The sequence below is a fragment of the Anopheles cruzii genome, chromosome 2 (genome assembly GCF_943734635.1).
Source record: "Anopheles cruzii chromosome 2, idAnoCruzAS_RS32_06, whole genome shotgun sequence".
Classification (NCBI taxonomy): Eukaryota; Metazoa; Arthropoda; class Insecta; order Diptera; family Culicidae; genus Anopheles; species Anopheles cruzii.
In genome coordinates, this window is record NC_069144.1 from 48,695,277 (window position 1) to 48,718,992 (window position 23,716).

A 23,716-nucleotide genomic window follows, 5' to 3' on the forward strand; every position below is an offset into this window, starting at 1 on the left:
GGAAACAGTAGAACATTTAGGAGCGAAAGATTCTGACGACGATCAAACGGAAACCATTCAACGCGGCTTTTTTGGTTGCATGCGACACCGAAGTTGCATACAATTTTCCTGGTCGGGCTGCTGTCAAATGACACAGGCCAATGATGACAACTGCCTGCGTACCTCTTTCGCATAGCAATCGTTTTCGGTCGGTGCGTGATCCGGAGATATTTCGGAAAATTATAGATTTTCGCTAGGAAAACGTACGCCCCGAACGTGCAAAATGTATTCAAACGAAGAAGTGTGGGAAGGTGTAAGTAAAGCGGTTCACGTTAGTAAAACGAATAGCGGCAGCATTCGAGAAACACTGAGGAAAACTTACGAACTACAACATAACCTAACTTACTGTTACTGAATTTGTCGATTTTCACAGCAAGGCTACGATGAGTACGGCGGCTATGAGATGGGCATGCCAGAGGATCCCATGTATGACCGTGGTTACTATCCGATGCACGAGGATGTGAAGAAGTTTCTGGTGTACTTCGCTACCGTCATCAAGGATGGAGTGGTGTACGAGATACAGAATTTGTACGAGAACACTTTCCCAAAGCTAAGCGAGCAGCACTTCGAGAAGAAGGCTTGGCCTAGCGAGGAAGAGGTGGCCCATCTGGTGGACAACGACAACCTGTTCCTGATTCTGTACAAGGAGCTGTATTACCGTCACCTGCACGCCCGCATCCAGGGAGGCCCATCGTTGGAGCAACGATTGAACTCGTTCTACAATTACTGTAACTTTTTCAACTACATCCTACCGTCAAAGGAGCCAGTCCAGTTGGAGCTGCCCGATATCTGGCTGTGGGAACTGATCGATGAGTTTGTGTACCAGTTCCAAAACTTTGCCCAATATCGTGCCCGCTTGACGGACAAGACGGAGGAGGAAATGGACATGCTGCTGAACAACAACAGCAAAGTCTGGAATATCCTTTGCATCTTGAACGTGCTGCACTCACTCGTTTCAATGTCGAAGATTAAGGACCAGCTGGAGGCCGCAGCGGCCGGCAAAGACCCGGAAGCGGTGGCCGGTGAGTTTGGACGTCATTCGTTCTACAAAATGCTCGGTTACTTCAGCTTGGTCGGATTGTTGCGTGTGCACTCGCTGCTCGGCGACTATCATCAGGCCATCAAGGTGCTGGAACCGATTGAGATTCACAAGAAGAGCCAGTACTCGCACATTCCGGCGTGTCAGATCAGCACCTCGTACTACGTCGGGTTCGCGTATATGATGATGCGCCGCTACTCGGACGCGATCCGCACCTTTTCGTCCATTCTGCTGTACATTCAGCGCACCAAGCAGCTGTACAGCGCCCGCTCGTACCAGAACGATCAGATCAACAAGCAGACCGATCAGATGTACCATCTGCTCGCTATTTGCCTGGTTCTGCACCCGCAATGCATCGACGAGTCCATCCAGCAGGTGCTGCGCGAGAAAAACTACCACGACAACATGTACAAGATGCAGTGCGGCGACCTGGACGTGTTCCGCAACTTTTTCGTTTTCGCCTGCCCGAAGTTCGTTTCGCCAGTTCCGCCCCCACCAGATGCACCGATGGACGATTACGTGAAGGAGGCGCTTGAGCATCAGATCAACGTATTTATGGACGAGGTACGGCAGCAGCAAGAGTTGCCAACGATCCGTTCGTACCTGAAGCTCTACACGACGCTGCCGATGATGAAGCTGGCCTCATTTATGGACCACTTGCCGCGTGACGACGTCGACAAGCAGAAGCTGGAGAATTTGCTCACACGTCTGCTGTGCTTCAAGCACAAGATGAAGAACATTGTCTGGACCAAGGGCGTGAGCGGGCTGGAGGGTAAATTCCAGTCCGGGTCCGAGCTGGATTTCTACATCGACAAGGACATGATTCACATTGCCGACACGAAAGTTTCGCACCGTTACGGTGACTTTTTCATCCGTAAAATCCTTAAATTTGAAGATCTTAACCGTCGCCTGCACACCATCAAGGGTTAACAGAGCCGATGCGGTGAATGTTTCGAGCAACTTTGTCGATAAACAAAGCTGCGTTTTGCATATTTCATACACTAAACCATACTGTTAACGGTGTTGCACGGATTCGGTAATCGTAACAGTAATATTTTACTCTCACGTGCTCAAAACGTTCGTAACGGAGCATTGATAAATAGGATAAGAAAAGGGAGTCTCACTAGCCGACCATCTGCAGGGGAACAATAAATGGATGTTGCCATTGTGGCTGATTCCCGTCAACCAATGTCTCGGGCGTTTGCAATTCATTTGAGAAATGAGTTTTGTTAAGTTGTTGGAACCGCACTGAACATTTTATATTATTTTTGCGTTTCATTGCGCACGTCACGCCAGAGGAATTCAAGCAAATAAGGTATAAGCTGATAACGTAGTGAAATTTCTTTTCAAAATACAGCTCGTAACCTTTGTCTTGGGGCTTTGTCTTCTTACTCTTTCTATTCAGCATCCCAGAGATCTTTAAATATCTTACCACTGGTTGTAAGATCCACAAATGTGAACATAAAAAGAAAGTTAATAAGTAAACAATCGATATTAAATCTTACTGAACTGAAAAATATCCTTTCATTTCGAAACGGTTCTAATTGTATAACGCCGTTTGAAATCGCAGGATACGCATAAACGCCAAACGAGAAGAGCCTCTTTCTGCGCTTCTCTACTTGCCGATCTCTACTTGGAAATGTAAACACAAACTTGCTTCCCGGTGGAGCGTGTTTTGGTTTGTAAAACAAGAAATCTCACCATGACCGTGTTTCGATTAAAATATTTCCCACACGTGTGCCGAATTTGTTTGCATTATGCAGCTTCGTTAGTTCCGGTGAATGAATATATGCATTCGTTCGATGGAAAACTGGGCGACCTCATTGATGAACTCACGTTATTGCAGTTGCCGGAGGTATGTATAAATCAGCAAGCTAATTCTCAGTCATTGGGTACTTCAATGCTATTTTGGTGCTGGCAGGAAATCACACATTTGACTCCGACTGGCGTCTGCCAAAAGTGCTTCGAAGCATTTGAATGTTTCCTGGCTTATCGGAAACACTTATGGTACGTAATGCAGTTCACCTACAGTCTCGCGCAGCTACGTAGAGGGGACCCGTCTGCGCTACACGAATTGTTTGTTGATCACCGGGAACCTATGCTGATGATGCTACAGAAACTGCAGCTGTTGAGTGTTGAGAAAACCGAACTGAACGTGCAGGAATTGCTTGACGAGTTCGAAGAGTATGGTATCAGCTCGATATTGGACGAAAGAAACAATGAATACACGGAGATGGAACTCCAGGAAAAATGTGCTACAAACTCGACACAAGATAGGGAGCAACATAAACACATAGCGGATACTGACGACGACAGTAACTGCCTCGACGAGATCGCAACCAACGAGTCTGACGAAGACATTGCTCTGGTGAACTATGCAAACATCAAGACCGAAAGAGGCATGCTCAATGATCAGCAAATATACGAATGGCCGAGGAAGAAACATTCACCCCAAGAGCCAATTGACGGAGAAATACTCCAGGAAGATGTAGAACTTGGAAAGGAATTGGAACCGGCTACGGAAGTTGTAAAAGAGATAAACATCGAAACCAATGCAGAACTGAATGTGGCAGTGGTTCGAAAAAGAGGCAACACAGGCGCAAAGAAACGACATCATACTAGGACATCGGCCCGAAGATGCTTTAAGAATCGGGACGAAGGTTCATCACAGCTTCGATGTAGGAAATGCAAATTTGTAGCAGCTAGTTCCGAATCCTTCCAGTTACACACGGAGAATCATCAGAAGTAGGTGACAATCTGATTATTACGCTGATGCACTCATCAGCCGGCAACCAGACAACGTCTGTGGTCCATTCGGCATCTGTTGACGTCTCTGGTTTTTTTTTACAGACTGCCAAAACCTGTACTCTGCAAACGCTGTAATCTTAAGTTCGACAGCCAAAAGGAGCTCAAAAGCCACAAGCACTCCGAGCATCGGGATTACATATGTGACTCGTGCGGTATGTCGTTTGCGGTCAAGTTTTCCCTTGACGAGCACCGCAAGCGACACGAGCCGGTTCGTCCGTACAAGTGTGAGTACTGTCCGCTCGAGTATTACACGAAGGCAGAAAAACATTTTCACGTCAGACAGGTGCACCTGAAAACGTACGAAGTGAAGTGCAAGGAATGTGGGCTGCGGTTCAAACACAATGCCGAGCTCAAGCAACACAGCAAAAGTCACACGAACCAGCGTTGGTACGAGTGCGCCCAATGCGGATCCTCTTTCAAATCGCACACCCATCTTAACAGACACGTTAAAGGCGTCCATGAGTTACAACGGCACCAGTGTGAGCACTGTAGTATGTCGTACTGCCGCAGAGACAAGCTACGGATGCACATCGAGAAGAAACATAATGTATGTAGATGGCCGATAAAGCAGCCGATGTCGTTGTTTAACGTTGCCCTTTCTGTTACATCGTGTAGATCCAAATGTACTTTGTTTGCGATATTTGCCTGCAATCTTATAATACATCGAAGCAATTGAACGAGCACAAAAACCATCATCAAAACCCCAAAGACCAACAATGTGGGTTGTGCCTTGGAGCGTTTTTAACGACCAAGGAATTCAGCGATCATCTTTGCATCACCTACCGGTATTACTGTGTGAAACTTAACTGTTAGCCAGTTAGTTGTTTTGTTGAGTCTAAATGGTTAAAAGCCTTTTTCCACAGAGAAAATTACATCTGCTGCACTCGTGACTTCAAGTACCATTATTTCTACAACAAGCACATGTTTTTGGTTCACGGACAGCACACGAATGTACGCGTTAAACCGGCGGAAGGAATGCTTACGGGACAGTTTCGGGCATTGCGTGTAAGTATAGTACTTGGTGCAAAAACCGACACACATAATAATGGATTCTTTTCGCTTCATTTCGTTGTTTAGTCACAAGAAAAATGGTGCCCGATATGTGAACAGTTGATCCCGGCTTGGTGCACCAAGAAGCAACATATAGCCAAATGCGGTACGACGGTACACAAAACTGAGTACGTCGAAAACGCGTCGCTGGAAACCACCAGAAAAACGAACGACAACACGCTAGAAATATCAATAATTGGCCCACGAGCGAATAACAATTGACTTTTTGACTGGTTCAAAATAATGTCAAACATCACGTACGTTATTAATAATTCGTTAAAATTTTAAGCTTGATACGTGATAACAAGAGCAACGGTGAATCGAACGAGTGTTTCAAGCGCAACGGTGACCGATGGCGTTCTTTTCAAAGGCAACAGGCAAAAGGCAACTGAACATTCTGGCCACTTCTAACACATCGTTGGAGATGTAACCCATGTTAATTTTTTGATCAGATTCAATAATTAGGACACGCACACTACTATAAAACATTTAAACATTCAATGTATTTGTAATCAGTTGGGTTTTGAAGAACAGCAACCTTTCCGCGCTTCATTATTCTGATACACAACTTACTATCGGTTGGGGTTCTTTTGGGCGGTTCTTTGTTTTATTACTCGCGAACCTTTGGTACCTAGTTTTCTTTCTTCTGCCTTTTTCTCCTTTTTTTTCTCACGTCTAATCGTCCGTTTTTCTATCCTTTTTTGCGTTCTTTGAATAGTTTTTGAAATTGCATCACAAAGTCGCCATTGTGACACGGGACTAAGCTTTCGTTGTTTGGCTATTTTGCTTAAATCTGTCAGATCTCGCAATAATTGCCACCGGAAGTTTGGATGCGACCTTTCGTTTCTGCGTTTCAGTGTTTTTTGTTTTGTTTGTTCTTCTTCCAATATTTCACTTATTAGGCGACTGAGTTTCATTGAAGGTTTTTTTTTTAGCAATCGCCGGTAGTTCATTTCAGTGATTTCTTTTAAATGTTCCAAAACTTTCTGCTGCTGCGGGTCACGGCAATGAAATGTACTTCGTTCTCTCGACCTCACAAGTGTCTGTAAACTCGATTGTGTGACTTGAATCGACATATTGCCGCCTGCATTGTTGGTGGTTGCAAACGAATCTTCAATCGTGGGCTGAGGCAACGTTGGGTGAGGTTGAGCTAATAGACCTGTTTCGATCATTTTCGCTTCCTGCCAGTCTGCGCTGTACTCTGGTGAGTGAATCCGTCCATCCGCCGTGTTCAGGATTATGTCGGTTGAAGAACCGTCTTCAAAATGTTGAGCGCCTTGCGCTGCTAACGTTTCTGTCGAATGATTCACATCCCGCGCAGGGCTTTGCTCAAATGCATATTCATCCGCTTTCGTAACGATGGTCTTAGCTTCTGCCTTAGACATGCCCAGCTCTTGACATGAAATTTTCGTCAGCTGTTGATTTTTGCGAAGCTCTTCGAATTCAGCAATTATTTGCTTGTAATCGCCATGATCGTAAGACGAGAAAATATAACGAATGTCCACGTCGATCACGTCCCTTGCGTTCGGGTCAATTTCAGGTTCTTCACTCCGTTTGAGCGAGTCTATGCTGGTGAGCAGCCTCTGAACGTGCGTTCGACCCTCGCGCATGCCCCACTGGCCGAATAGGACGACATTTAGCAACCGACGATCCCTTTCGCTTTTCTTCCACTTCATTTTTCCTTGTAACTGCTGGTAGCGGGCGAAAATTGTTTCTATGTTTTCGTAGGACTTCGTCAATAGGTCCAAATGTTTTCTAATAAAACGGACAGCGCTCCTTCGCTCACCTGGTACTTTGGCACCCAGCCAAACACCCTCGGTCTGTTGCAGAAACCCCACCAACTCCCGGTGGAAGGCATCCTGATTGGCTGCCTGGCCGCTGACAAGCAGCACATTGCCAATTGATTCGAACGTAATGCTCCACTTCAGCATGTGTCTGCTAGACGCATCTTTGAGAAACTTGCGGCCACGAGTGGATATCAGTAACTGGGTGTGCGACTTCATGAGGCAAATTTTTGCATCCGTTACCTCGGTTCCAGAGGCATGCTGCTTTTCTACATCCGCCTTCAAATCGCTCACAAGCAACATCGCCTCGTCCTCCGGTTGCGTAGTGAGTGATATAAAGTCCGCATTGTGGAAAGGCTCACTTGTCTCCACAGAGTCTGACTTTCCTACCACAGTAACGTCACAGCTTAGCTTACTTTCTTCCCCATTAGGGAGCAACTCGGAAAAACTGTAATTCGAATCCTCTTCGATTAGTGCAACGGAACAAGCCATAGTGTCATTTCCATTAGGTAGTTCTGTTCTTTTCAATTGCTGCTCTTCTAACACGATCGGCGATTGTTGCTGTGGGATTGGTACATATTCGGTTTGCTGGCCATCATCTTGGGACGGTCTCTTATGATTCTGGTATGACTTACGGGTACGATGCGTTTTGGTGGCACGATCCGTGGCTGCGTCGGGCAGAACCCCGCCGATTGATGGCTCACTGAGCAGACCAGCCGACTGAGCAAATCGATAGTAGAAGCCATTCGAATTCATCGACAAAGTTTCGAGGTTTAACTCGCATTTGCTCGCATCGCCATCGAACAGATTGTACCGGGAACACTCGTCCTGACCAGCATATGGTGCTGGTCCTCTTTTGCTCATAGGCATACGATGATAGGCCGGATGATATGATTTTATTTCCGTCGTCGGTATCGGATGAACAAAGATACGATGGGCGGTACGACAGCTGTGGGCATAGTGGCCAAATTTGCCGCATATGCTGCATTGTTTTGTATCCCTATTTCTCTGATAGTTTGCCACAAGTTGAACGTTATCTTCAGTCTGTGCGGGAGCGAAGCCATTCGATGTGGGACATGTGGGCGAAAAAATAAAACATTCATGCAGAACTATAAATACAAACAAAACCCTATACCTATCATATAGAGCAAAGGCAAACAAGAACATGGGCTTTCATTAGCCACAAGATAGTAAGTACAAAAACCTATCCTGATTCGCAATATAAATGGAAAATCGGTAGTTTTCCACAAATCAGCGAATATACATGACGCGAAATGTATTGCAAAATGGCAATTCAGTTCATCCTGCCCAAGCTCCATATGATAAAGGCGCATGGACAACTTACCGTACTGTGGTACCGACGCCAGTGATCAGGACAACGGACTGTGGTATGACCACGCACTCCACATATGTAGCAAAACCTTCTGAAATCGTTCCGGCAAGTAGCACACTCGTAGACGAACGTCTCTGTCCGGGATCCGCACTGAAATAGCCAAGTAGAAGGATTGTGTCGTTTTTTGTCCAATTTTCATGAGTTCGTTGTGGAACTTTCTTACGTTTAAACACATGGTTTTTGGACATCGTGGCTCCTGGTGTCCCTGTTGGCCACACATATGGCAGATGCGTAGTTTCGGCGCATTACGACACTTGAAGCGCATATGACCACGCTCACCACAGTTATTGCAAAGCATATCTTTCTTCGGCGGATCCGGGAAACGATCCTGATCGACAATTTTCCAGTGCTTAGCATCGCCTATAATAGTCAGGACGCAATGCAGGTACATCAGTAGATGTAGCCATTGAGATATAGGATGAAAATGTGTTACTTACGTGGCATTTTCCGTATTGCTGCAGCCATACTAAAGTTATCCTCCGTGGCAGTACCATTGTAGAACAGAGTCATCTCTTTGTTCCACACACATCCAGCGTCACCCATTACACCCGGCGAAGAGTCGTCTATGCCGAAAAAACGTGTACCCTCTACCTGTACGACATCATCATCTGAATCATTTATAGTGAGCACCGGAGCTGGAGCCACATCGCTTGCCAGCAAGGGACCTTGCGCTTCGCTTTCTTCATTAATGTTCAGAGAGCTCTCATTGACCGATGGTATGGATTGGGATGGGTATGGATGGGATGGATTGACCTCTGTATCAAGCCAATAATCTACTGGCACATCCTTCTCTAGATCATTAATAATAACACCACCACCACCACCACTACCATCATCATCATCATCATCATCATCATCACCATCCGAAATGGCTTGAACAATGTCTGTTAGCACGCAGGCAAAATCTTCATCAGAAAGGTTTTCTGAGTGGAACTTTTTTCTTTTTGGCCCCAGGGACTTCTTTTTGGGGCCTTGTGTGGTTCCATCGGCGTTTGACTCGGTTGCTGACGCTCGTTTTGCAGAGGTGATAATGACGAGATCCTCACAGTCACTTTCGGAAGAAATGGTCTCCAGGGCATGCGAAGTCGTTTCGGAAGCAGACCCTATCGTTGTCTTGCGACTGACGGTTGATTTATCCAAAACTGTCGATAAGTCATAATCACTCTCCGACGATACGCTGCTCTCATCAAAGCATGCTTCTCCATCCTTTAGCTTTCTGGTGATTTGCTTGTACATGCTGTCTTCATCGGGACTAATATTTTGTGTAACATTTTCGCCTCCTCTTTCTGCGTTCGTGGAATCTGCCAAATGTGAGGCGTTTTTAGATTTGTTCTTTGATTTGACCATTCTGCCGGACAGTGCATCCTTTTCGGTGATGGAATTAGTTTTCAACACCCCATTGTTCACGGCTTGCTTTTTTACAGTCAGCTCCGCGGTTACAGATGAAGCCGGTTTGGAACAGTTCGACAAGACGGCACTATCGACATTTTTCGATTTCCCTTTCGTTTTCATTCCTCCTTTCGCATTCAATGGTATGCACTCACCAAACTGTGGTAGCAGACTACCGGAAGGCTTCGGGGTACCTTCGAGGACCTTTTCCGATTGGCATGGTGGGGAGGATCGTGATGGTGAAACAGATTTCTGGTTGGCTTTTTTTGCCTTAGGTACAGGCGGATGGCGCCTGTCTGGATCGGTTGTGTCGCTGTTGCTGGCGATAGTGCAATCAGATGATATTGATGGAACACGCAGCCTCTTGGGTGCGTTGCTGGCTGTAGTTTTCTTTTTACCCGGTCGTGCCGTCGATTCGTTCAGGGTGCAATCCAATTCTTCGTCGTTCGGAATAGAGTCCCCAAGGCTGTCGTTCATACGCGATCTATCGAGGTGACCGATAAAATCGTCCGACATAATAGAGCTATTAGAGGGACTTTGGCAGCGAGGTGAGTTCGCACTGGGTGACACCTTTTTCTTCTGCCTCTTCAACATTGGCAATACAAAACTGTCCTGTGCTACTTCATCGTCGCTACAATCGATGCAAATCTGGGGCACTTCCGGGCCCGGTACAAGGACTACATCATTCGTTTCATCGTCGGATGGTTCTAGTGTTCTAGGTTGTGGTTTTCCCCGCTGCAACGGCAGTTTCGTTTCATCATCAGATGAATCCAGCGTAATTTCGGCAACTACTGACACCTGCGATTTGCTGCTGCCAGATTTGGATGCCAGATTCTGCCGCACCACCGTCGCCTTTGCTTTCTTGGCTTGAACACATTTTTTAACAGTCTCCGCTCGTGTGCTCCCTTCGATCACCTTCACTAGACCAGCAAGCCGCTTTTCGACGGGATTCAGTGGTTGACGTTGTTTCTTTTTGAGTTTCTTCTCTTTCAATGGGGGGTCGCTAGTGATCTGCACTTCCTGCACCTTATCGAAAACGATGGTTCCGTTCGCAGTTGACAGGGGCGTATCACTATTCAGGGAGCTACTATTCAGCAGGGATTGGTAAGGCGTGAAAAACGCTTTTCTAGGTTCACCACGTTCAACTCCAGTGCTAGTTGGCGACGCTTGAGTATGCCCTTCGGGCGGTTTCTGCTTTGGATTTCCACCCGATTTACGTTCGCCAAGAAATGGCTTTTTTAGTGTGATTAACTCGCCACCGGAACTGGAGGCCCAGTAGCGCATCGTTCTTGAACCGGTATTCGGTGTGCAATTGTTAACAACCGATGTTTTTGTCACGATACGCAAAGGTGTTGAGGTAGCCGAAGCGTGTGACTGAAGAGCAGCATCATTGTTGGTGGTGGCATTGAAAGAATGATGAAACGACGAGTAGAGCTTTTCTTCCAGCGCCGCCAGATCGGGGTGGTCCAAATCCTGGCGACGAGATGGGTTACAGGAACTTGTCATAGTTACATCATGTTGTCGTTGTTACCTACCATGATAATATTGTTCACGAAGCAAACACAAAACGAGTGGTGGATATGGAGAGGGATTGCAATGAAGATATTGATGAGCTAAAGACTAATATAAACCTAAACGACCGAGAAAAATATTTGATGTTGTTCAGCACATCTTCGGAACACGCGGAAAGTGAGTCAACCAATCGATGTCAACGAAACGATGCCAAAACGTCATGTGGACCAAGGTTTCTATAGACTCTTCTTTGTTCGTTAGACACAGTGATGGTGAAAACATTAGAAATGCACAAAATAAATTACTGTTACAGTAAAGCACTTTCTTGTGCTATGTTACCTGAACACAGAGCGGTTGCACAATGGAAAGATTTAAGTTTTGATTTTTCTATGAGCTTCAAGATTACACTTCAAATCGTTTATTTTTTTGTTTTTTTTGGATATCATATACATAATTTTGAAACATTTTAAGCAGATAGGTCCGTACAATAATCCGTTTGACATAGCTTTGGTTAACATCGTTTGATCGTTACTGGTGGTCACCGCGGTGAAATTCTAACCGAAACGATTGGGGGTGTTTTCGTAAATTGGAATTATGTAGCCGTTTGTCCATCCGGTTCGGTGCAGGTGGTCGCTGTTTCTGCCGGCAAGGTTTCCGTGATGGCAAGCCAAGGCATGCGCTTTTGCAGCTCTACGCGGTATCTCGGGTGGCTGATGGCGTAGACATAGGGATCTAGGCAGGCAACAAATTTGCAGGCACACGCCGGAAACATGGTCACTCCCGGGGTCAGCAGACTTTTGTCACCAAAGGATCCAATCAGCGCCATTACGCCATAAGGTGTCCAAGAGGCGACGAACAGGAAGCACACTGTAATGGCAGCCTTGGCAATGCGAATTTCTACCGATGAATCGTTTTTGTTCTGGTTCGATCGCAACGAATCCACGTTCATTTTCTTCGCTTGTTCGCGAAGAGTTTTCTCGTGGTTGATCACGTGGCTCACAATGTGGCTGTAGTAGAAAATGATGAGGGACATTGGCAGAACATAGCTGAATGTGAAGATGGTCGCTACGAACAGGCGATTGTCGAAAGTCGTTCCAAGGTAATCGAAAGTGCAAGATGTCAGAAAGCCCTCTGAAAAAAGAAAAGAAGAATAAAATTTGGTTATATTATTTGGTTAAAAATATTTGGTTATACAAAAACAATGATGCTTGAATATACCTTGTTGGCACCATGACAGTGTTGCCATGTAATACGAAATAAAGTACCATTGTGTATATATCTAGTGTTTGTAAAATGCCAAGGCAATCCTTTGATCAATATTTGGTGTAATATATGTAATACTAATACTTTAGTGTATGAGAGTAAATAGAAACAGTGAACAAATACCACATCCAACGATAATGGTATTTAAAGTAGACCGAAATGCTTTATATTGGCTTTGGTCGGACGCGCAGTGTTAGAACACCTTCGAATCCAGTGTTGTCGCTTCGCACGAGGAAAACGACAGCATAAAAACATTCATCTCCCACCTCTTCCCGTCCTTTGGCTCCTGAAGCTTTGTTGAACCCTTCTACGTCAGTACGTGAGCGAAGTTCGCGTAATGTTCGTGAGTCTCAAAAGCACATACACTCTAGGATCAGGTCAAGAAGGGGATGAGGCTGCAGTGCAATTTAATGAAGAAACACATTGAAAACGGATTAGCGGTCCAACGCAGCAGTGCCAGTTGAATTTCGTGCGGGTAGAGTGCGTGTGTGTGGTTCGCTTTCTGCATGCTCTGCCGATTCGGTGTTTTTCTCGTCACGAGAAAGCTGGTGAGAAATCGATTGACAATTGCGAGCTGTCCGGCCGACACATTGTGGCTAATGTGTGGCTTAAAAATTGTGCACTTGCATAGGGGTAACGCCTCAAGTGGCTAAGTGTATCGAATGCAGCAAATGAGAAATTAATGCCACCACCAGGCAGTGGTTCCAGAACAAACTGTCATACAGCAATCAAAAGTGGAAGGAATGAATGTTTGCAAAACAAGTAACCATTGCATCACAAAACCCGGGGTGAAGGCAAGTGAGGAGCACCGTCGGAACGAATAGAAGTCTCCAATCGTTCTGCCCATCGATCAACAACCACAGCAACCCGTGTGGCTATCTGTGCTGTACGTTGGTGTGCCATTACACCGCACAGAAGCAGGCTTTTCTTTTCACGGCTGTCAGTGAAACGGACTAGACGGACCTGGCAACGAAACGAACGGTGGCGACGGCAGCGAGGACTACGACGAGCGATTCGAACCCGCCGGAAGCCGCCGAAACCATGTCCAACAAGCTGAACAACCCGAAGCGCCGTGAGGTGGCGGGCTCGTCCTCATCGAACTCCTCCATTTCATCGGTGGGCGCTGGCGACAGTGGCATATCGGCTGATCTCGCTTCACTCTTCGAGTGTCCGGTGTGTTTCGACTATGTGCTGCCTCCGATACTGCAGTGTCAGAGCGGACATCTCGTCTGCACTAGCTGCCGCTCGAAACTGACCTGCTGCCCGACGTGCCGCGGATCACTCGGCAACATCCGTAACCTGGCGATGGAGAAGGTGGCTTCGAATGTAAAATTTCCCTGCAAACACTCGAACCACGGTTGCACCATCTCGCTCGTCTACACGGAGAAAGCGGAACACGAGGAAGCCTGCGAGTTTCGGCCGTATCTGTGTCCGTGTCCTGGTGCGTCCTGCAAGTGGCAGGGCTCGCTCGACTACGTAATGCCACACCTGATGATGTCCCACAAGAGTATCACCACGCTGCAGGGTGAAGACATCGTGTTTTTGGCTACCGACATCAATTTGCCAGGCGCGGTCGATTGGGTGATGATGCAGTCCTGCTTTGGCCACCACTTTATGCTGGTGCTGGAGAAGCAGGAAAAGTACGATGGCCATCAGCAGTTTTACGCGATCGTGCAGCTGATCGGGTCGCGCAAGGAGGCCGAGAACTTTGCCTACCGGTTGGAGCTGAACGGTAACCGGAGGCGGCTCACGTGGGAAGCGATGCCACGATCAATCCACGAGGGCGTCGCAAGCGCCATCCTCAACTCTGACTGCCTCGTATTCGACACGTCGATCGCACAACTGTTTGCCGACAATGGCAATCTGGGGATTAATGTAACTATTTCCGTTGTTTAAGCACCATCACACTGGATGTAAGCAAAATGGGTGACGCTAAATTTGGGAAAGAGTGGGACAAAGACCATGGGCCCTTTAGCTGGTTGGGCGTTTGTTGTAACAATACATATGTTCTGTTTTATATTTTTCGTATAAGTCTTGAAACCCTAACCGCAAAAAGAGCTAGCGAACGGAGAGATTTTTCGTATCATGAATCATGCCCTTGACGAAAAGAGGTTCTTGTTTACAATCGCGCTGATAAGATGAATCTCATCTCTATCAACCAACACTCTAACCCAACAAACAAATATTGATTAACGTGAATTCACTGCGATAGTTGGTGATCGATCCGTGGTTAAGAGCGGAACAAACATTTAATTATGTATGATACCATTAAACCATACCCACGCTGCGTGCTAACGCACCCTGGACGAAAGGTACGTGCGTGTCCGCCCGTGAATGAATGTGATATTGTGTGTTGTGTGTGGTTTGTGCGTGTTTGTATCACCTGCAGATAAGATGACTAATAAGTTCTTCGCGAAGAGCAAGTTGTAAATTAAAAATTAAAGCGTAACAGAGGGAACATTGGACAACAAAGTAAGAGAAACGAAATTAAGGTAGCACAGAGAAAGAGAGCGAGCGAGGATGACATAAACAATGATTGTTTGTAAAAGTTGCTCCACCGCCCTCTTATCGATGAAAACTGATTACTTACAGTTAATATAAATAGGTTAATTCCCATAAACACGGCCGGATCCAGCAAAACACCATGGCTACACTGTGTGCAGCAACAGTTTTGCACGATACCGCCGCGCAAATACGAGTGCAAGAAGCTGCACTGTAGGATCTTGAGAAACGATCAGCAGATGATCTGCACAAGCATATTACGCGTGTGAGTGTGTTTGCGTGTGTTTACAACAAAAAGTCCAGTTCTCTTTTGTTTTTTCTAAAGTACCTACTCAAATGTACACATGCGCAAAGGCGATGCGTGTGAGATGATAAGATAACTTGGGGCGGAAGTTTAGTTGTTGGCAGGCCGCCGGAACTGGAGCCAATGGGGAAGGCATACATCAATCCGAGAAATTCCATGTACCCCTTTCATCCGTTCCTAGTTCCAAACGCCTGACCAACGAACAGGGAACTATACTGCCAAGATATGTTGCTGTTTGTTTCTAACATTATGAAATCTGAAAGATGACGAATAAACCTAATAGTATAAGTTCATCGCTGGCGTGGTCACCAGTACTCGGTTTGAGTGGTATTGACTTTCCCTTTTTTAACGTAAGGATTCATTTAACTTTGACCATTTAACAGAGTTGATCGCTTTACTTTGTCCGCTAGAACAATTTAACTATCCGTCACGTGTCGCACATTTTGTTGGCCGGAGGAGTAAAATAAAATAATAAAATAAAATTAAAAAAAAACGTAAAACATGCGGCACGAGCAAAACTGGATAAAGCAAATAATTAATTCATATACTGATTGCAAAAATAAATGATTACATATAATTTTAAAATTTTACACGAAAGTACGAATGTTTGCAAAATTACGTAGAAACGCTACCAAATATGTTGAGAAAAACGGTAGGTACGAGGAAGGGTGTTTTCTTACCAGGTACGAATCGTCCCCAGATTTCCAATAGCGGCAGCACGGCCCAAGGAATTGCATACATCCAAACGAGACAGACAAGAATGATCGCCTTGGTTCTGGAGAGTCGTCCTTCGAACGGTCGTGTGATCGTGTTGTATCTGCAAGAGTTTCCCAACATGTATTTTAACTCATTTGTGCGGGAAAAGTGTGGATTGGAGTACTTTTTTGAACAATCGTTCAAGTTAAAGCATATCATTTCCAAAAGTTAAAAATTGTCTTACCACAATGTTATCTTGTGTCTTTTAAATTGGCTTGTCGAACACAACGATAAGATTATGGCCCGTTTGATTTTTGTTTCCACCCAACCGATCGTGAGAGAGTGTGCTTTTTGTTATCAATCAAAGGTGGGATTTGAAAATTCGTGACGAATTTGATCGATGTTGGGTTTATGCGAGTTTATGATCGACTTACCGATCGTATGCAATCAGTGCATTTGTTGTTCCAGCGCCAATTCCTGGAAGAAACACATCTTAACTTCACGTTCAACTTTTTCTTATCAAAACTAATTGAATACGTCCAGGCAACGAAGCTTTGCCAAGTTTAAAACATGTGTTTTCTAATCACAAATCTTTTGCTTTGCAGTTCGAATACTAACCGGTCAGGGACCCAATAACGGCAAAAATCTGACAGCCGACACTCCCGAGAGTAAATCCTTTCGTAAACGAGTTATAGATGAATATTGGCGTTTTCGCCATCATGAAGAAGTCACAGATGGCCAGGTTGATGACGAAAATGTTCGATGGTGTCCGCAAAGATTTGGCACTATTTTGCAGCGTGAGGCGGGAGCAAGAAGAGGGTGTTATTGCTGCACAATTCGCGTAGCACGGATCACTTACGAAACGAAAATCCAAATGACGAGCCCATTGCCGATGAGTGAGAAAACAGTGAAAGCAATGTACAGGAGGCCGAGCAGGTAGTGCAGGGAAGCTTCTGGCTCGGCGTACTGTAGCCAGTGCTCAGGAATGTGCACCAGCTCCTCCGGGGGAACGTTCCAACCGAGGTACCGTAGTCCGGATTGCTCAATACCAATCAGAGCTTCCGGTCGGAAGGCTGTCTGGTTGTCAAGCGCGTGCTCGATCATTCCCATGGTGCCGCGGATGGGTTGTTTTTGGAACTCAGGACCCACCAGTTATCGATGTAGACTGCACTGTTCACTGGGGAGAAACAGGTTCAGTTCCGAAACGTTGTACCATGCCACAAAAACACTATAGTAACACGAGTCACGGTACCTTTGTAACGTAAGTCACAGGGTCCTGAAATGCCACAGGGATGAAGAAATGGCTCCACTTCCAGCGCACCGCCCTAGACACGTTCGCTGTGCCTACTGACGGTCCGTTTGGCCAGAAAATATCCGTTTTATAGTACTCGGAGCTGTTCTGGAGCTCCGTGATTTTATACAAGCTCTTCCGATTTTGTGGTGGCAAAATAATTGAATCAGCGCTACAGTCCGGCTAATATCACTGACGACGGGTAGATTACCGATTAGTTCGGTGATTAAACCGAGGTATTTGATCGAGCGCCATCGAGCGCCCAAATGGTAAGTATGTGTGTCTTTACCGATGCTTTTAATTAAATTACTATCGGAATGACAGGCGGGCGGGTTCTTCTCGTTCAGCATAGTTCCTAGATATCCTCAATTGTCCTTCGGTCCTTTAATTACTTTCCTACTGCAACACTGATATTCTTGTTGTGTAATCGTTTTGTAGAAAACAAACTCTTAAGCGAGTTGTCGTAAAGCGTTCCCGTTCATTCTAAATCGCTACTCCCGGTACGGGCTATGATCCACTTCCGCTTGTTATTAGCAACCGATCTGGTACTTCACGAAAGCGATGCAGCCATAGAAGTGATTCGCATGATTGTAAATCCGATTCGTGCCGTAATTTTCGATTGATGGCAAGTACTGCCATTCGTAGACATAATACCAATTGTGTAGTATGTTCTGCTTTTGATCGCTGAGTTATTGCGAACACCGCTTTTGCAACCTGCTCCAGTATACTTTTGTTCGTTGAGCAACCTTGTTGATGGTACTGTAAGTCATCCTTTCTGTACCCAGCGATTGAATGAAAGAGAGATTTGGCTTACATGTTGGTTGGTGTTGTTTATTGGTAAATTAACAATCTCAGTGCATCGCATGCAATGCAGTTCACCATTCATCCTACTTGCAGCTTATTTAGATCCGTTTCCATTCTGTTGGTGTCCGGTGCACTTTTATCTTTCACGGGCAAAGGTTTCGGTGATGGTTTTGGAGCCTTTTTCGATACTAGCTGTGCGTGAAGTGTTTTGAAGTTGGCGTCCACTTTCTCCCGCTTTTCTTGTACGCGTATCTGTAGGGTTAAGACAATCAAAATAATAAGTTAAAATAAAAAAGTACCGACGACAGGATAATTATTACATTTTTCAGCTTGGCCGAAACCTCTTTTGTTTTCTTCATATTCCCCTTTTTGGGCTGGGAAACGGTGAACACATTTTTTGCTTTTTTGGCCATTTGCTTAGGCCGGTCTTTCAGTTTGTTGCACTTCTTCGCCATCGTCCTCTTTGCTCGGTTCTAAACCTGTGTGGGTAAACGAAACCAAAAGAAGGTTATTTTTGTATTAGAACTAAGTACTCTGGAAAACGGATTGTTTTGGATTAGTGTCTGAAATTACATTGTCGTTTTGCAATGTCCGTCGCCGTTGCACTGTTCAATCGTTTCCGCACAGAGTTCGAAGCGCCACTCAGCATATCTTCCGTCAGATAAAAACTAACACGCATCATGTCCTTATTTGGTGCCACATTTCGCACAAAGGCGATCTCTTTTAAGGATTCCGACACTTCTGTTCCCAGCCAATGTTCGACCAACTTTTGTGCAATGATTTTCTTGTCATCTACCCCTTTCGCAAAACAGTACACGTGTACCAGTGGCTTCGTTTTAAGTGCAAATGTTTGTCCTTTCAATAGGCCTGGAAAATGCTCTAAATGCTCGACTGCCATTGCGGGGAGGTTCATCGTGATGTGCAGTTCTCCTTTGAATCGCTCGTCCGCACACCTTATCAGCAGGTCCTGGCGCAATTCTTGTTTAATGAAATCAACTGCATCTTTGTTAAAGCACTGTACGTTCTTTGTCACCTTGTTCAGAGTACAGTTACCAACCAGGGCCTTGAAAGAGTCGGGATTTAGGTCGTTCGCCATAACCGTGCAACCCTTTCGCGCAGCCGGCACAGTAAATGGGCCAACACCGGCGTACAAATCGTACAGCACGTCGTGCTTATTTAGCATTTTCACTATTTTCTCATGCTCCGTTGACAACCGTGGGTTCCAGTATACTTTGGAGAAATCGAACTCAAATATACTTCCATTTTCCTTGACAGTTACTTGATAGTCCGGAACACCGCAAAGGAGTTCCATCTGGAAATTACGGTAAGTGCTATCGATGGAGACGGATTTGTTGACGACCGTCCGACAGTCGGCAATTTTGTCTTTAATCACCTCACCGACCAGCTCTCGGTAGGGAAGCAGATGATCTTTCAAGTTAAGATGCACAATATGGCCAATTTTGCTGAACGAAGAGAGTGCTTCTTTGTCCTCTGGGAGAACTGCTTTGATAATTTCGTCATACTTCCAGTTTTCATACTTCAAATGAATTTCCTGCCACACGAGACATTCCTTGTCGATGCCGAATTGATCGAGTGGCACTTCGGCCAAATCCTCCCACCGTTTCACCGCTAGAGGATGGAGTGTTATTTTATAATCCTCCGTAACGACCGGTTTGTAGCGTTCCATTTTCAGCAAAAACTTCTTTACTGCTCGGCACACGTTATTTAGGTTGGTCGTTTTCGGTACAAACAGATGCGGTACGGTGATGCTTTTGGCGAAGGCTTCCCTATCCAATCGAACCATTCCTCGGACGGTTGTCGGCGGATGCAGATCTGGGCACAACATGTTCCGGAAGTAATGTCGATGTCGGACCGATTGTGGAAGGCCGTACGCGAACCGAACCGAGGAGTTTATGACTTTGTTTCCTATCATTCAAAGCAAACGATGAAGAGAACTTTCAAGCCAAACAGTCGTAGGTCTGAAAAGAGCCGTTTTTGTTCCAAGGAAATGATAAATATCCAGCAATAATTACCTTTTTGTTAGCTAAATCCGAAATGAACCGGCCGAACCACGTTGTTTATAATGTTTATGTTCTCGTGTGACATTTCTTCGTCAAGTTTCGTCAAGTTTCGATCAGCTAGCTAAATTTTCGCAACGAATCGCGTGGATGACATATGAATTATCCTACATAATTCAAATATAGAATCAACGGTCAACAAATACTTTATGATACAATATTCTGGCAATGTAAATAACGATGGGCATGTTCAATACTTTTCATAAATTTCAATTTTTTCAACATTTTCGTTGAACGTTAAGCTTTTCTTTTGCGGCTGTTGTTGCGGTGGCAACGCTTCAACCAAATCAGCTGTATCCTCTGGGCTTTCAGCGATTGATAACAGATCCGTGAGGGAGCGGAAGATCCTTGGGGACTCTTGTTCATTCTCTGCTAGAAAAAAAAGAAAAAATCACAGATAAGAGCTACCCTGTTTAACAAACTCTACCGGATCTCTTACCTTTGCTATCGTTTACGTCACCAAAGTTTTGCTGCTGATACGGTGGTGTAGTCGACGATATATTGTGAAAATTTTCGACAATGACGGCGTCGGAAGCGGCAGATGACCTTTGCGATTCAACATTTGGGTATGGGATGGTTGATTTGTTTCGTTGCGCCCGAAAATAGTATGCCGCTGCAGCCAAGGCTATTGAAAGGGCTCCGAAAAATGCAGCCAGAATGATGTAAGGATAGACGACGGTTGTATCTGCTTCAACTTTCGGAGGTTGCGAAGGAAATACATCTTCGACGCGCGAGATACTGGCCACTAAGGTCGATCCAGAAGATTCAACTAAACTGTTGGGTGAGAAATGTATGTATCGTAAAGAGGTTCGAAAATTAAGCCAAAAAGGATCTTACCTGACGATCTCCCGGTGGGAAAATAAATACGATTCATCGAATGCATACACGATCGCAGTCGTAGTAAACTGTGCGTCTGGCAAGAGCCTTAAAGAAGCATTCGATTCTTGAGCAACGGAATGCACACTGCGAATCGTTCCTATTTCTAATCCTTTTGTTTCTCCTAGCTTATCGAGCAGTCCTTTCAACGAACTCGGATCCATGTTGTCCACGGTCATAATCGCTAGCTGTCCCTCCGATGCACCGACAACCCGTATCTTCAGCGAGGAAGTATTGCCATCTTCAGCTCCGTCGCGATCGGTGGCGAACACGTGCAGCTCAATGGTTCTGTCGGCTAAAAGGCCTACTTTCAGTGGAAAGATGACTCCAGTCTTTGGATCAATATCGAAATGATCGTTCGCGGAGAGCGTATAACGGATGGTGGCATTAATTCCATAATCACGATCAGTTGCTTCAACCTTCAGCAATTGCTCGGGAAGCACTTTGCTCGCCAAACGTACCGATGGAAACGCAAACCATGCGTTGTCGCGCGGATAGGTGAACACCGGACTGTTGTCGTTTATATCGTCGACAATAATATTGAGGTGTGTTAGTTTGGTGGAAAAATTGATTTCTCTTATCGGCCCCAGACGGTTGGGGGCATCGAACGATGTTGCAGATGCTTGGTTTGCGCAGACTAGCTTCAGCACGACCCAAAACTGTGGATACTCCAAATCGGAGAAAAGATCTTCATCTTCACGGTCAAACGATGTTGACGCCAGCACGCCATTAGGTTGGTCTAAGTAAAAAAAAATTCCGGGCGTTTGCGATTCTAGTTCGTAGACACAGTGTTGTAGCCCGAGTGGAAAAATAGACTTATGCTCAGTCATTTCCTCCAGGTGCAGTACGGCGAGCACCTTCTCGATGTTGGTAGTGTTTGGTAGTTCCGGAACATTTTCCATCGGGATGGTAAGCAGGACTACGGATGAGGTTTTCGTCAGTTCACCGCGCTGGGCAAACGTTATGACGTTGAGGTAGGGTTTACTTTTCGGCAGAACATCCAAATTGGTGAGTCTCAAATCTACACCAGTGTTATTGTTCCATACTGACAGTGTAAAATATTCCGAGTCTGGCCCTTCAATCGAATAGCGTACGTCCTCTGTCTCGGTGCCGGGAATTAGTTCTAGATGTATCACAATGTCCTCATCCAAAGTTAGGTTGATGAATGTGTTCTTAAACACCGGTGGATCGTTGTAGATGATTGCTAGATCCGGTTCGATCGTTACACTGACTTGGCTCGCTTTTGGCGGATCACCCTTATCGGTGGCGGTCATGATGAGATCCAGTTGGTCAGGCATTTTCAACACTTGGTCTTTCAGCCGAACGATTGCCTTAAACTGTTTAGTATCTCCATCCACTTGACGGCTTTCGACGTACACGTAATCGTTTTCTGACACACCAAACACTACCGCATTATTCACGAGATCAATATCTCGTGCCATGATTCCCCGTCCATCGGCCAGGAATGGTGAAATGTCAAAGTTTTTGGGCAACGGCAAGGGCACTTGCGCCGCGTAACGCTCCTCCAGAAACTTTGGCGCGTGATTGTTTGCCAGTTTCAGCTTCTGCCGGTAAAGACCACGTTTCTCGCCGGTTGTACATCCGTACGTCATCTGAAGCAACAGGATAACCTGTACCTCACGTTCCTCATACTGCGGAAAGTGTTCTGTCGTGAAGAACTCCAGCAGCCTGTCTGCGATCCGGACGTTAATGTACAGCGGATGGGCCTCGCTAACAATCACTGTTACCGATCGCACGTGCTCAACTGGGAAGCTGGCGATGACGGTGTCGGGCGGGGTGGTAAGGTCGAGTTCATCGTTGTTCACATGATTCGCAAAGTCAAAGGACGACGAGGTGCATTCTGTGAAAAAAAAAATAAAAGTCGTTGAATAGTGAAGAAAACATTCTTCACGCAGTGCACCGTTCAGTAGCACACGGCCACAAACTGACTCACCTTGCGTGGCACTGAAATGCAAGGAATGTATTAAGAATACGATAACAAACAGCAACATTCTGCCCCAATCGGCGGCTGGAGCTAGAAATCGTGGCTCGACCACAGAGCCAATGCAATGAATCAGATGTAGACTTCGACTGGACCGTCCGATCTCTCGGTTCTGCACAAAGAATCACGGTACTTCTTGCTACTATCTTATCACGTTTGTCAAGTGGTTCGCGATGGGTCTCTATCAGGTGAAAGTATATTCATTGAGCGGGCGGTAAATCAAGATTATGAACCTTAGCTGGCCGTTTTCCGTAGCACCGTTCAGCAATTGAGTCATTAAATAAATCAAATCACGAGCGCATCTGTTTCCGTTTCTATAATCGGGTCATCATCTTTAATGGGCTTCTGTTCTTTTGTGAGGAAATTGTGAAACAAAACTTGCCATTGGCTAAAGTATATTAAATACTTTGTTAGAGTATCGGGAGTATTGTGAACAACAGAAACGAATGGAATGGTCTGTATTGTCTCTAAACTTGAAAATACCTCGATTAGAGGAATAACAACAAACTGACGGCATTAAATGAATTTAAGCAAATCAATAGAAACAAAAAAGAGTTAGACTATCCGTTCTTGTTTAATGACTGGCGTGTGCAGATCCCAAAAAAAAAACTATAATTGTGTTCCATTCTACAGCTTTGTCGTTCCGAATCCAAGTCATGCAAAGCAATTTAGAAGGTCCGCTTGTTGCAGATTCGATAACAAAAAATCACACTAGCCACATTTGGGGAATACTACAAATAAGGCAAAGTGGCGTTTGTATGCGAGCTACACCAATATCACCGGGAGACGCGCGCAACAACGGCCGCGGACGCCGGCAAACAACCACAAGCGTGGCGCACGTCACATGTGCGCTGTGACGAGTGATAATTGATATCGTTCGCACCGT

At 45.5% G+C, this 23,716-nt stretch overlaps 5 protein-coding genes across 9 annotated transcripts; 3 read left to right on the top strand and 2 right to left on the bottom strand.

Annotated features, from left to right (window-relative positions):
• Positions 1 to 172: 172 nt before the first annotated feature.
• LOC128277719 (eukaryotic translation initiation factor 3 subunit L) lies at positions 173 to 2,255 on the top strand. 3 transcript variants are annotated; one of them, XM_053016222.1, is made up of 2 exons: positions 173 to 292; positions 413 to 2,255. In XM_053016222.1, exons 1-2 carry the CDS (start codon positions 263 to 265, stop codon positions 2,006 to 2,008), a joined length of 1,626 nt encoding a protein of 541 aa, XP_052872182.1. In that variant the 5' UTR covers positions 173 to 262; the 3' UTR covers positions 2,009 to 2,255. The 3 variants fall into 3 exon arrangements, with proteins under 3 accessions (XP_052872182.1, XP_052872181.1, XP_052872183.1); XM_053016221.1 differs by having other exon boundaries at positions 183 to 310; XM_053016223.1 differs by having other exon boundaries at positions 263 to 280.
• Positions 2,256 to 3,474: 1,219 nt separating this feature from the next.
• On the top strand, positions 3,475 to 5,482 carry LOC128268458 (zinc finger protein 883-like). Its single transcript, XM_053005561.1, has 5 exons — positions 3,475 to 3,823; positions 3,929 to 4,433; positions 4,502 to 4,671; positions 4,750 to 4,891; positions 4,964 to 5,482. Exons 1-5 carry the CDS (start codon positions 3,480 to 3,482, stop codon positions 5,156 to 5,158), a joined length of 1,356 nt encoding a protein of 451 aa, XP_052861521.1. The 5' UTR covers positions 3,475 to 3,479; the 3' UTR covers positions 5,159 to 5,482.
• On the bottom strand, positions 5,425 to 22,877 carry LOC128268456 (opsin, ultraviolet-sensitive-like). 3 transcript variants are annotated; one of them, XM_053005559.1, is made up of 7 exons: positions 22,783 to 22,877; positions 22,173 to 22,689; positions 16,639 to 16,809; positions 16,398 to 16,564; positions 16,214 to 16,256; positions 15,764 to 15,900; positions 11,400 to 12,145 (listed from the first exon to the last, which is right to left on the bottom strand). In XM_053005559.1, exons 1-7 carry the CDS (start codon positions 22,838 to 22,840, stop codon positions 11,607 to 11,609), a joined length of 1,632 nt encoding a protein of 543 aa, XP_052861519.1. In that variant the 5' UTR covers positions 22,841 to 22,877; the 3' UTR covers positions 11,400 to 11,606. The 3 variants fall into 3 exon arrangements, with proteins under 3 accessions (XP_052861518.1, XP_052861519.1, XP_052861520.1); XM_053005560.1 differs by lacking the exons at positions 22,173 to 22,689; positions 22,783 to 22,877 and adding an exon at positions 17,032 to 17,160 and having other exon boundaries at positions 16,639 to 16,956; XM_053005558.1 differs by lacking the exons at positions 11,400 to 12,145; positions 15,764 to 15,900; positions 16,214 to 16,256; ... (2 more) ...; positions 22,173 to 22,689; positions 22,783 to 22,877 and adding exons at positions 5,425 to 7,764; positions 8,066 to 8,203; positions 8,277 to 8,473; positions 8,551 to 10,975; positions 11,038 to 11,133.
• On the top strand, positions 12,509 to 15,631 carry LOC128268459 (E3 ubiquitin-protein ligase sina). Its single transcript, XM_053005562.1, has one exon. It carries the CDS (start codon positions 13,319 to 13,321, stop codon positions 14,171 to 14,173), a length of 855 nt encoding a protein of 284 aa, XP_052861522.1. The 5' UTR covers positions 12,509 to 13,318; the 3' UTR covers positions 14,174 to 15,631.
• LOC128269230 (tRNA (guanine(37)-N1)-methyltransferase) lies at positions 17,985 to 22,126 on the bottom strand. The gene is made up of 5 exons (XM_053006633.1): positions 21,645 to 22,126; positions 20,392 to 20,498; positions 18,448 to 19,800; positions 18,195 to 18,353; positions 17,985 to 18,126 (listed from the first exon to the last, which is right to left on the bottom strand). The coding sequence occupies exons 1-4, from the start codon at positions 22,124 to 22,126 to the stop codon at positions 18,292 to 18,294; spliced, it is 2,004 nt and encodes a 667-aa protein (XP_052862593.1). The 3' UTR covers positions 17,985 to 18,126; positions 18,195 to 18,291.
• Positions 22,878 to 23,716: the final 839 nt, after the last annotated feature.

Excerpts from the sequence above, each read along its gene's own strand:
- LOC128277719 (XM_053016221.1), top strand. The coding sequence starts at position 263 with ATGTATTCAAACGAAGAAGTGTGGGAAGGTGTAAGTAAAGCGGTTCAC. Across the intron at positions 311-412 it reads GTGTAAGTAAAGCGGTTCAC|CAAGGCTACGATGAGTACGG; the intron begins GTTAGTAAAACG and ends CGATTTTCACAG.
- LOC128268458 (XM_053005561.1), top strand. The coding sequence starts at position 3,480 with ATGCTCAATGATCAGCAAATATACGAATGGCCGAGGAAGAAACATTCA. Across the intron at positions 4,434-4,501 it reads ACATCGAGAAGAAACATAAT|ATCCAAATGTACTTTGTTTG; the intron begins GTATGTAGATGG and ends TACATCGTGTAG. Across the intron at positions 4,672-4,749 it reads CATCTTTGCATCACCTACCG|AGAAAATTACATCTGCTGCA; the intron begins GTATTACTGTGT and ends CTTTTTCCACAG.
- LOC128268456 (XM_053005558.1), bottom strand. Across the intron at positions 8,204-8,276 it reads CAAAAACCATGTGTTTAAAC|TGCGGATCCCGGACAGAGAC; the intron begins GTAAGAAAGTTC and ends TGGCTATTTCAG. Across the intron at positions 7,765-8,065 it reads GGCGTCGGTACCACAGTACG|ACTGAAGATAACGTTCAACT; the intron begins GTAAGTTGTCCA and ends GCTCCCGCACAG.
- LOC128268459 (XM_053005562.1), top strand. The coding sequence starts at position 13,319 with ATGTCCAACAAGCTGAACAACCCGAAGCGCCGTGAGGTGGCGGGCTCG.
- LOC128269230 (XM_053006633.1), bottom strand. The coding sequence starts at position 22,126 with ATGCCTGACCAACTGGATCTCATCATGACCGCCACCGATAAGGGTGAT. Across the intron at positions 20,499-21,644 it reads GAGGAAATGACTGAGCATAA|GTCATCTGCCGCTTCCGACG; the intron begins GTCTATTTTTCC and ends TGAATCGCAAAG. Across the intron at positions 18,354-18,447 it reads GGACATTGCAAAACGACAAT|GTTTAGAACCGAGCAAAGAG; the intron begins GTAATTTCAGAC and ends TTACCCACACAG.